Source organism: Microtus ochrogaster, unplaced genomic scaffold (genome assembly GCF_000317375.1).
Source record: "Microtus ochrogaster isolate Prairie Vole_2 unplaced genomic scaffold, MicOch1.0 UNK17, whole genome shotgun sequence".
Taxonomy (NCBI): Eukaryota; Metazoa; Chordata; class Mammalia; order Rodentia; family Cricetidae; genus Microtus; species Microtus ochrogaster.
The window spans coordinates 3,149,738-3,162,641 of NW_004949115.1; the positions used below are offsets into that span (position 1 = coordinate 3,149,738).

The window sequence follows — 12,904 nt, forward strand, 5'->3', positions numbered from 1 at the left end:
TTCATGCCAAGCCATCAGACTCAAGGACACCTGTTCTTGCATTATAATATATTATCTTTCATTTTCAAATGGAACACATTCACCCTTTGTACCATAGATTGAAATACAAAATAGAGCAATCACATAGCTTTCCTTACTACCAAAGGCTATTTGTTGGCCTTTCCTTATATTATTCAAGGTTAAGTCAATTCCCATATCTTGTTAGCAAGTTTAACCAACAAGCACCAGCCAAATGGAAGAAATGAAAATGCAGTGCTTTGAGGGTTCTCTTGAAGTATTCCATCCAGGTGGAAAGCTTGTTACGACTTGGGGAGCAAGTGACACTCAAAAGTCTCAGGCAATAAACAACTCACAAGTCTCAGAAAATTCCTGAAACTTAACAAGATTCAAAAACACTTCCCCCCACCCCTCAGAGTTTCTGAGAAAAGTTTAAGGAAGAAATAGAATATGAATATAATATATTATATAAAAAATAATGAAAAATGCACTGTGGGGAGGATCTGGGAGAAGACAAGGGAGGGGAAACCAATATTAAAATATACTACATAAAAAATGTAGTGGCATTTCATTTGTATTTTAATAAATAAAGCTTGCCTGAAGATCGAAAAAAAAGAGCCAGGCACTGGCTCTTACCTCAATCTCAACCTAAAAATGGTGATCCTACCTCCAAGAAACCTCAGAATGAGACTGTGACTGAGAACTGTATCCTCCCGTTTTATATTACTCTCTAGAGTTGGTACTAAAGGCATGTACCACCACATCCGGTTCCTATGGCAAACGAGTGTGGCTACTGGGATTAAAGGTGTGTGCCACCATTGCCTGGTCTGTAAAGCTGACCAGTGGGGCTATTTTATTTGCTGACCTTCAGGCAAGTTTTATTTATTAAAATACAAATGAAATGCCACCACAGAAAAATTTTAAATTTGAATCAAGCAAAGATTTAAAAATGCAAATTAAAAAAACCCCTCTGCAAGGTTATATAAGCACTAACTACTGTTGGAGAAGAGTCTCCTGATAGCTGGTCTGGCTGTACAGAGCTCTAAGGATGTAGCTGTCATGAGTTGTCACCTATTCTTTCAGTGATACAGCTGCTCTGAGCCATCCATCCTCCTGTGAGCAGTCCAATAAATTTACCAGTTCACTAGGCTAGACTCGGGTGGACATGTTTCTTTAGTCAACACCTTCTCTTGGATGAGTAGATGCTTGCTCATGTCTTCCCAGGAAAAGGCCAACCACAGAGGATTAGAGCAAGGAGGTGACAGGGTTAATCTTTACATTGGCCAGTTCTGATATCTCTTGCCATCTTGTGAAAATGAAACGGAATTGGTGAAAAACAAGACTTTGATGCAAACATTCTTCAGAAGAGTACTTTGGGAACATGGTTTGCTCCTGGCTTTGTTAATGAAAGTTTCACTGAAAACAATCCGATTTTCCAGTCCCTTTCCAAATGACTATTTAAATCCTCTAAGAAGATAAAAGATGCATTTGGAATGCTGATGGCTATCTAAAGCACAAGTCAAACTTAAGATATTTTTTAAAAATTACTTAAGAACCGGGGCCAGAAAGATGGTTCAGCAGTTAAGAGCACTGGCTTGGCTGCTCTTCCAGAGGACTCTGGCAGTTCACAACCCTCTGTAACTTCAGTTCCAGGGGATCCAATGCCCCCTTCTGGCCTATAAAGGCACTACAGTCATATGGTGTACAAACATACAGGTAGGCAAACACTCATACACATAAAATAAAATATCTTTAAACAATTAAGAATATTATGAGATTATTAGTATAAATAAATAATCTTCAGAGATAATCCAATATGAGAACAAAATTTCTTCTGAGTGAACCACAGGGAAATGGTGCGGGAGAATCCTGATCCATGTGACAATGAAACTGAATGCAGTAAAGTCCCAAGCAGCACACTAGAGGAGTGTAATAAGCTAAAGAACTACGGGACGATCATTATAAGCAACAACAAAAACACTAGTGGGTAACATTCTAAAGTTTATTTGTAAGGTCATTGCTTGGAACTAGACATAACACTTTTTATCCACAGTATGGTAGATAAAAAGAAATTGAATTTTCAAAAGAGCACACAGACTACTGTATGTTAAAATGCTTTGGGGACTAAAACCTAAGAAAATAAAAATTATTACTTAACCTCAAATTTGACAAAACTTTTTCAAAAAATCATATCATTATAACACCTAAGAAAAAATAAAGAAAAACATTTCAGATTTATCTTGAATACTGAAACACGAGAAAGTATTTACTCGGGAGGATTATATAGCTGATTAGAGTTTTTGCGGCGATTACAAGAGTGGGTGTAACTATACACTCAAGGTCATTATATATCAAGAGCACGGATTTTTCATAGAGTGATTAATTTCATTTCAAAAGAAGAGAAAGCACCTAGCAAGAAGAAGATAACAGAGATTAGAAACCGAGGAAAGAGAAAGGGCGAGTATAGGGGCAAGAGGGAAGGGAAGCAAAAGAAAGGGAACATAGCCATCTGTGTAAAGTGTAAGAGAACCCGAGATTGAATTTCCCAGACAAGTAAAGGGAGAGGATGGGGGATTAGAAAGCAGGGCCGTTTCTTAAGAGGAAAAGAAGTGGGGCCACAGCAACCTATACATACGTTCAAGGGTTTCATATGCAAACAACGAACTGGTGGAGTGTCACCTAGGAAAAAGTAATTTCAAGGGGAATTAAGAAGTTGCTCAGTTTTAATGAGCCAAAATATTCTATCCATCATTAATAAAGTATAAAACAACACTAAGGTTTCTCCACTGTTCTTACTCCAGTAGAAGTTCTTTCCCCTTCCTATAGTGACAAACACCGTCAGACAACCTAGCTTTGCTGGATGGAAAGGATCAACATTGAGTTCTTGACACTAAGCACAGGTCTTAAAAGTATCGAATAAAATGGATGCTGGTGGATGCTAGTACGATTCAGTAAGCCTTTTCTAAAAAAGAAAGGAAAATACAAAGAAAGATGAGGTATGTGCACTTCCATGTGTATAAAGGGAGGCTAAAATTTTTTAAATATAAAAGAAAAAGAGAAATATTTCATAACAAAATAGGAAAACCCAAGAAGACCTTCAAGTTCTTTAGTGTTGGAGTCTCATTTTTACATATGAAAAAAAAATCAATTAGTATTTAGAAGAAGGGATGCAACCTAATAATCACACAGCTGCACTCAAAAGGCCAAAGCAATTCCTAAATTCTCAGTCTGTAAATTGTTCTATAATCACATGTTCTTATTATACTGCACTACTAATTCTTTCTTTAAGCTTTACCAAACTATTGGAATATTGAAGCTTTTTTAAAACAATTTTTCTGGTTATGAAAGTAAAATATATTCATACTAAGAAATGAGAGACTACAGAAAAACAAGAGGAAAATAACCTGTAATTTCACCAACCATGTTAATAATATGGTGTTATTTTCTTTTTAAATGCCAAAATAACGTTAATTGCAGGCAGCATTTATCTAAGCCACTTCAATGTTTTCTCTGAAATGGCAATGTGTAGAAAGATCATAAAGGCACAACAAATTTTAGTACCATCATCGTTCAGAAAAGGTCAAAATGAATAGAGTTAAGTCAAAGACATAGGTTGGTACCTAACTTGATTGTTCAAGTGTTAAAACCAAATAATTCACAATTAGATTCTGAACTCAATAACCTCCAATTACATCTAGTTTCCTGTTGCTCAGCATGAACCATCAGACTTTGTTTAGCTAAAAAAAAATCAATATTGTAGTTAGTCTATTGGCAAATGCAAGCAGAACACATACCATGATGCATAAGAAGGCCATAAACAGCTGAAAAAGGGAGGAGGAAAAGGAATATTAACAAAAGACTCTCCCGTAGAGCTTCAAAGTTGGAATTGTAGAGCAGAGTGTAGCAAACGGGGACTATTTTAGGATCCTGGTCAAAAACCAGACAAATACATGCATTCGCATACATGTGTGCACACACGCACACCATGTGTTTGGTAATAAAATAACACCCTATGCCTGCCAGTGGTGGTGCACACCTTTAATCTCAACACTCGAGAGGCAGAGGCAGGTGGATCTCTGAGTTCGGGGGCAGCCTGGTCTACAGAGTGAGTTCCAGGACAGCCAGGGCTACAAAGAGAAACTGTCTCAAAAGTAAGTAAACAAACAACACCCTCCAATATGTAGGAAAGGATAATCAGGTTTTTTGGTTTTTTTTTTACATTGGGATTGTCTTCTGGGATTTGATAGTACTTCATTTTATTGAGTTAGGTACAGGTTACATAAGTGCTTTCATTTGTGAAAAATCCATTGAGCTATAAGCCAATGATTTATGTACCTTTTTAGTATGTTCGTTATACTTCACTATATATATATATATATATATATATATATATATACACAATATACACTTCACTATAATATATATGCTTCATTATATATACACCATGTATACTCCACTATATAGATACTATATACACTGTATATGCTATATACACTATATATAGTGAAGTATATATTATATAGTGGAGTATATATAGTGTATATAGTGAAGTATAACATACTATACATATAGTGAAATATAATATATATTGTATATGCTACATATACACTATGAAGTATATAGATATATAAATTTTCATATTCTTTTTGTCCAGTGCTGGGATTTCCAACCCAGTGCAATCTTCCCTGAAAATACATGGCACCCTATCAAATGAAGTTTGGAAAAACTCCAGTGATATTTTACAGTTGGGTGGACAGAATTTTTTTAAAAAAGCTACTTCAATCCAGGAGGTACAACTTCATCAAGCAGTAGAGAGCTGGGAGAAAAATCTCAACTGTAAAAATGATTTCACTTATAGGGAGGGATACTGAGAGAATGATACCTAAAGCACAATTGCTGATCAAATCCTTCAAAAGTCGCTGCTGATATAGCTCATTGCATAGACTGCTTGCCTAGCATGCGTAAAACCTTGGGTTTCATCCTCGGCAGCACATAAACTGAGCTTGGTGGCACACACCTGTCACCCCAGCACAATGGGGATGAGGCTTGAGGATCAGTATGTCAAAGTCATCATGGGCTACATAGGATGTTGAAGGCTGGCCTGGAAGAAAAGCATTTCAACAGGACCAAGTCATAAGAGATTATCACATGGGGTAGATCAGTTTATAACTCTTGAATACATCTTATGTAAACATTTATGGAGACCGTATTTTTGTTTCCAGCTATGTAATTCACACTGTTCTCCATCCAACTGTTGCACTTCCCTTCTGATAGCTAATGTAAGAGAGGTTCATTTCCAGCCCCTAGTCGATTGCCATGACCTTCAACTAGAAGAGAACTCTCTTTTCAGTTTTACCCATGCAAGGAAAATTTGTAATTAAAAGCATTGAGTTTTGATATAAGGCTGTAATGCACATGGTACATATATAGAATTTTAAAAATAATATATACTTAGGAAAAGAAAATCATGGCGAGAACACTAAATATGACAAATGGTTTTTTTCTACAAACTTGTATGCCTTTAAATTTTTTTCTGAATATTACTACCATAACATTAATTATAAAAAATTAACTACTATGATAAAAGTAAAATAAAAAGTTATAGCCATACATGGAAAAAGACACAAGAAGCATTATTAATGGTGTTTACTTCCATGCTAGGGAACGTTGAGTAATTCTTTTTTACATTTTACCTATGCTTAGCTCCATAATTAGAAAATAACAAAGAAAATGTATGTATGTCCTGTGTACACTATAGTCCTCTATTGCAACTCAATGCTTTCATCATTTTAGAAATGAGAACGAAAGCCATAAACAGATGGGGAACATAGAGGTTCAATATGATAATATATAGGTGATAATACATACTTCCCAGAGATAGAGGGGATAAAGCCTTCTTTATGTGCACAGAAAACAACACACTGATCCAGCTGTGATTTCTGCTTTAAAGGTGAGATCATTTTATGCTGGGAACGTCAAAGTGCAGCAAGTACAATGGAAGCATTTTAACTGGAGACCCAAGTTGAAGGCCGGCATAAGGAGTTTTAAACATCCAGAAATAGGGGAAGAGCTCACATGTGTCATTATTTGTTTGTTACCCAGGTAATTCTGCTTAAAAAAAAATCCGTAGGATTTAGTCATTTTGTTGATCACTATAGAAATTAAGGCGCCTAGAGTTTGAAGCATTTCTCTGCTCTTAGTATATATTCTCCCTGCTGTGAAAGTTTAGACCTTTTAACCGGGTATGGTGTCTATATTGAATGCAGACAAGAAGCACAGTGATGCTCAATAAAATGAAGCCCAGTTTCCAGTCCTCCGGTATTTTTCCAGCAGATCTGAGGGCCCTCTACCATTTGATTTCTCGGGTGTTTGAGGCATGTCAAAAAGCATTCTAGAGCACATTCAGAAGAAAGGTTCCCGGGAGGAATCTAATCTAAAGATTAAGAAAACATTAAAATGACTACCATCTAGCCAGAAGGCCAAACAGGTAAACAAATAACAAGGGGTAAAAGGCAGAAAGCATAAGGAGAGATGAGGTACTTACTATTCAAACAAAAATAGTTACTTGGTTTGTAGGTGTGGGCTGAAGCAGGCAGAGGGGAAAAGATGCCACAATATAGAAACACCACAATCGAGCTTCAGATATCTGTGGAATTATTGTGTGTTAATTAAAAATGAAACTGGCTGGGTTTGGTGGCCCATGCCTGTAATCCCAGCACTCAAGAGGCAGAAGCAGGGGAATCTCCGTGACTTTGAGGCCAGCCTCACCTGCCTATCTAATGTCAGGCTACTCGGGCCTATATAGTGAGACCCTGTCTCAAATAAGTAAGCAAGCAAAACCGTTCTTAAAGAAAAAAAAAAGGATTTTACAAATAAAGCAAGCATTTGTGCGGGTGGGTTTCTGACCGGTAGAGTTGGGAAGAATAGCAGAAGTGCTCTTGACTCCGTTAAAGAGTTGGCTGCGGGGCCTGATGAGTGGAGTTGGATGCCCAGGCCCCAGGGCGAAAGACAGAATCGACTCCTGAAGGTTGTCCTCTGACTTTCACGTGTATTCTAAGGCATGCACACCACACACCCACAAAAACATAAAAATCATTGAAAATGGCCATTTAAACAAATGATGCTAGGAAAGGAGAGAGTACTTTTTGACGTCAACAAGAGAAGAGGAATTTAAAGCTTTCAAAGTCCTCTGGGACCAGTTCATTCAGTTGTGGACGCTGGGCAGAGCAGAGAGTTGTAAAGTGTATAAGCAATGGCAGGTATGTGATCCAGGTTCTGGTGGCAACACGCAAGAAGTTTGTGCAGGAAGAAAATGACTGGAGGCAAGGACACCAATCGGGAAGCTGACTGCTGCTTCCGGAGAAGCCGGGGGAACTGAATGCAGGGTATTAATTATCTATCACAAGACAGAAGGGGATGGTGGGGCAGTATTTAAAGAGAGAGCATCAACTTGCTGCCACAGCTGTTTATAAAAGAGGGGGGAGCTGCGAAACCCACAGTGCAATGGAAAAGAGTAGTAGGTGAATGAGCTCATAAAACAGGGAAGCAAGAGACCGGAGAAGTCTGAGCCAAGAGCCGAGTGTCTAATATAGTACCGCAGAGACATGCAGGCCACATCTGGAAACGGCAGTGTTATTGCACACTGGCAAATCACCACCACCCAATCCTTCAACCAGCTTATTCGACTGGGAAAGTTGCTATTCTAGAGGAAAAGAAAAAAGAAAGAGTCAAGCAGGAATTGGGACCGTGATAATTCAGTAACACACAGCATTTCAGGGCCAGGTGTGGTGGTGCACACCTTTAATCCCAGCATTAGGCAGGCAGAGGCAGGTGGATCTCTGGGAGTTTGAAGTAGGCCTGGTCTACTGAGTGAGACAGCTCAAACAAACAAACAAACAAACAAACAGTATTTCAAAGTGCTTTTTAGATGGGGGGAGAAAAGATTGGTAGCTTAACTGAGAAGAAGCTATTAAAGAAAAGAATGTCAAAGCTTGGAAGATCAAAAGTTTTTCCTTGTGAAAAAAAATTGTGCCTGATCTACTCTTTGCCTAGAGGGTTTAAGTTAAGATTTTGAGTTATGTGGACTTTGAAGTACTGAAGGTGGCTCATTTTCAAATTTCGCTCTCTAAACATAGGACTCAAGTTTTGTTTTATAAAATGCATTTAACTAGCCTACTGGGATGAAAAAAGACATGCCATTGGCACTATCTCATTCAATCCTAGCAACCTCAGGGGGTTTTTAAAAATGCTTTATCTCTATCATATAGAAGAGAGAATTAAGAATTAAAATAACTGCCCTAGAGATTAGAAATAGCAAGTGGCAGGCGCCCATCCCCTTAACTACTGCACTACGTTCTCATTCAACAAAGCATACAAGCAACCTTTCTATACCAAACTGTTTGATCAAAGAGCACCGAATCATTAACTTACACTGTTTAGTTCATTATTTTCTTTTTTAAATAAAGCCCTCAGGAACAACGTTTCTCCTGTCACCTCCTTGCATATGTTTTAAGTCCCTGTAAATGTGTCCCAGACTATGAAGGTTACGTGTAGCTCTGCACGGGCCCTTCAATAAATCCATGCCTGCCCATATTGATGCAAGGAAAATTGTACAAGCAAGTACACAGATCACTTCAACCCGTAGGCTGTGCTCAATTAGACAGCAGGCAAGGCTTAGGCCCATCTGCTTGATCTGTGAAAGAACAGTAAGCCATGCCATAGAGAAAGCATGCTTCTCATTCTTCAGCGTGAAAACTCCATCTACATTTTGGATGGCTTCAGGGCTTACTCTACATTTTGGCTGCCTCTCATCTGATTTTCATATTTGAAGTGACTCTGAATAATTAAACTTTGCTATCAAATTCTCCTCAGAATTTTTATCTAGGTTTCTGGATCGATTTAGTTGAAATATATGCGCAGGCATTCCGCAACAAGCTATCACTTCACATGTAGCCTTTGCAATGACAGTATCTGGATGAGCGGGGATTTTCTCTATAGTTTGTAACCAAAATAGAATGCAAACATAAATTGCACGGGTTGATAGTAGACCTTTGGTGGGATTGTTCATTTGTTTGTTTGTTTGTTTTTCGAGGCAGGTTTTCTGTACACAGCCCTGACTGGCCTTGAACTCAGAGATCAGAGATCCACAGACCTCTGGGATGAAAGGCCTGTACCACCATGCCCAGCTAATAGTAGATCACCTTTTTATGAAATTTTGAAATCTATTTAAAAATAGCTTCATTTTCTTAATTGATTGCTCATATATTGTAAAATTTTTCTCAAAATGAATGAACGAAGCAATTCATAAATGAATGAGTGGAGTAAATAAATAAATAACTAAATGGCACTGGCCTGTAATCCCAGCACTTGGGTGGCTGAAGCAGTAGGATCATGAGTTTTCAACACCAGCCTGAACTCATTGGGTTACAGGGTGAGTAGCAAGCCACTCTGGGCTTATGCAGTGAGATCTTGCCTCCAAAACAAACAAGAAAACAAAAACAAAAGCCCTGGTTTTAAAGCACTTATTTCATTCAGTCCCTTGAAGCAATGCATGTTTAACATTTTTATGGTTATGACAGGGGAGAGCATAGAAATTCTGTACAAATTCAAAGGGCAAATAATTCCAGTGTGGCCCCCGGGAGAGTCTGTGAAGACAGAGTTTGTAAACAAAGGAGACAGCCATGGCTTTTCCACTTTTGGTGGCCCCTGTGTAATCCACAAGGACTTAAAACTGAACTTCAGTCCTACCTATCCCCCACTAGGATACAAGCCGTTTTTTAAGCCAGATGTTTAAAAGAAAGCCCTAGATTTGTTCTCAGGAGAGAGAAGGGCAAATAGCATAGTACTCTCGGAATACTCACAAGCAAATCTGAGCACAGTGGCTTCTCCCTGTGCTGCAAAGCAGTTTCTCTAGAAGTTTAAGAGAGAGATGTCATTTTATGCTTGAAAAGCTTTTTGGATAGTCAGGGTAGTTAGCATAACAGGGGTATCTGTTCTCCCATCGATCTGGATAATAAAAACCTTCCAAAGTATCGGAATCTTACCTTACACTTGTAACTTTCATTCCTATTTGAGTTCCTGAAGCACAATAGACCTAATCAGATTTTTAGGCTATCCATGTCTTCACATTGGTAACTGAATAATCATACATTTGTGCATTCACTCTTTGCTTCCTCTTATCACTAATCTATTATACAACTAACATTTATGGCTCTTTGTCATCTGCTACCTGGCTTATCTATTATCCTCAGCAAGCATCTCCACAAATATCACCTCCATTTTATAGATGGGGAAATCAAGACTCGGTAAGGTTAAATTATCTGTCCAAGGTCACAAAGCTTTTATGTATTAAATCCATAATTGGATTGCCAATCTTGATTACAATCTGTTTTTCCTCCTACACTATGGGGCCTGTCAATAAATAATAATGCCTATGTCGAAAGTCTAGCACATAGTAGGAGCTCAATAAAAGGTAATTTGTCTCCTAAAACTACCAGATAAATATCCTTAACAGGAGTTAAGTAGTTTAACAACGAACCCTTTAAAATAAAACATATTATTCAACTGGAAATCACTCATGCAAATGAATCTCATTTGGAGAAGACTAAGTCAAATCCTTGTCAAATCAGATAGCCAAATAAAGACTTTTAAATTTTCCTAAGCTTCATTATTCAACTTTAGTAGCCTTTCAAAGGTAATTGCATTCTAATCAATGTATCATCATCTAGAAAGGATGCAGTTTGCTCTCTTAATCAATATACTAAATCTAAGAACTGCAGCATTTCAGAGCTGATCCAGACCATAGTGTTCTCTTGTCTCCGCTGTATCTCGGCACACTCTGCCAGCTCAGGGCCCACCCCCTATACCTACACTACCGTTCCGGCCGTAACTTGCACAAGGTCACAAAGCTGAGCCAAGCCAAGGGGCTTAGAGGAACTCAGACCGCCTGAGTTCCGGTCCAGTGCTCTTTCCAATTCAACACCACCTCCACTCCATGCAAGTGCTCTCCAGGCAGGGTCAATGGTACTATCATAAGCAAAACGCAAATTCTCATGCAGTTCAATAACTAAATTCTTTTCTTCAGGAACTCCCAAAGAATTCTCCCTATCTGTTAACCTTTAGTAGCACTGTCCTAGATGCTTGAAGGTTTTATTTCATTTTACCCTAGAGGCAAACATGTGGATAATCTGCTTCTTGTCGTCGTGCCTGGTTTGACTGAGGAGGGAATGGAGACTGGAGTTAAGATAAGTTGCCCAAGGTCACAGGACTAGTAAGAGCTGGAGCAGAAATTTGAGTCAAGGTCTGACTTTAGGCCCAGCTCTTAACAGCCAGGAAACACTGTTACTTGTCTTTTCTTTCTTTTTTTTTTTCACCCTGCCTCTTTTTTTCTTTGTCTTTCGGGGCCTAGGGATCACAAATCACAAAAGGGGGTTTCTAGAAGGGGGTAAAATAGTCACCCCCGCCATGCTCACACATTTCAGAAGTACCTGGACTACTTTTACAAAGTCTGGGCCTTTATTTTTTCAGTGACACTAATCACCTGCTTTGGAACTCAAGAACCTAAATCAGATTTGTCAAGAGGCAAACAAAAGCACTGATAATAAAAGTGCTCAGGATCCAAGACCACTGGGCAGAGAACTTCAAAGCTAAAGTTTCCACAAAAATTGCAATGAGGTTAACCGAGTACTTTAACATAATCTCGTACTTGATACATAGGAAACGTGAAGAGAAACCAGAGACAGGAAAAAAAAAAATCCGTTTTTATACTGCAAAGAGATTCCCAGGCAATGTTCTGTCCTCATAGTTTAAAAGCCAATGTCCACTCCTCCCACTCCCTTAATCCTAGGCAAAGCACCCCCGTGAAACACCAGGAAAAGACGCAAAAGCCCCAGCTGTGCCAGCCTCGGCGTCGCCCCCCCCCCCGCCGTTTGTCTTACCATTTTCCACCAGAGGCAAATTAAATTCTAAAGGAATTTTTTGCACCCAACCCCCACACCTGGCGAATCTCGGGAGGACCCTGCTCTATTAAGTAGGGGCAAAAAAAGGGCAACCCCTTTCTTTCCCACAAGGGGATTAGGGGAGGCAAGGGGAGCAGTGAGGGAAACTGGGGAAACTGGTCAAAGGAAGAGGTTTGAAGAGGTGCAAATTAGTAGCTGCACTCACCAGGGTGAGACATGGGGATGACCTCATTGCGGGTCCCAGGGAAGTTGAAGATGACGGCTCCAGAAGCCCCTCTCTCCGAAGCCAGATGGATCTTGTCCGCGAAGGTGCAACCTCCGCCACGTTGGATAAGGGCCAACCAAGACACTTGCGCCGTACTTCCCCAAACCGTGGGCACGGTGAAATTGGTGTGCGGGTTACAGGCGTTGAGCGCCCCGGGCCCGTCGGGCGGTACCAGGACCCCGGAGACGGGCTCCAGCGGCGAGTCCTGGCCATACACGCCCTCCTCACTCAGCTCCCACACCGTGCGGTTCACTCCGGTGTGCGGAACCCGCCAGGACACATTGAGGTACGCGGTCCACACAGCTTCGGCACCCCGGGAACCGGGTGCGTGTGGACTCAGAGCCAGAAGGAAGCCCCAAGCCAGCAGCCTGGCAGCTCCGCAACCTCCGCTGAGGCTGTCGACCTGGGTCCCCATAGTGCGCGCTCAGCGGGAGACCCTGACCCGGGGCTAGGTGCGAGCCCGGTAGGGAGCCTGCGGCCAGCAGCGGGTCCGCGGCCAGCGAGGTTGCCTGCTGCCGGCGGGCACGCAGCGGTGGCGGCCGGACTACTGCAGACGCAGCTCCCAGCCTCAAAGCGCTAGTGATGCTTGCTCGCGACTGCCGAGCAAGCGTCGGGCTCTGGGACGCTAGCGAAGCTCCGCCCAGCCGGCTGGGGGTAGAGGTGGCTGGGAGAGCGAGGGGGGGGG

General features: G+C 40.5%; 1 protein-coding gene across 2 annotated transcripts in view; it reads right to left on the bottom strand.

Annotated features, from left to right (window-relative positions):
* Positions 1 to 12,904, bottom strand: part of Rnf128 (ring finger protein 128, E3 ubiquitin protein ligase) — a 105,050-nt gene that overhangs the window by 48,421 nt on the left and 43,725 nt on the right. The window contains exon 1 of one of the 2 annotated variants that reach the window (XM_005367366.3): positions 12,160 to 12,830. The exons of the other annotated variant lie outside the window; for it this stretch is intronic. Within the exon in view, the coding sequence (XP_005367423.1) occupies positions 12,160 to 12,634 (475 nt within the window). The 5' untranslated portion in view covers positions 12,635 to 12,830. Of the gene's footprint in view, positions 1 to 12,159; positions 12,831 to 12,904 lie in introns of those variants that run through there. 2 annotated transcript variants of the gene reach the window in all.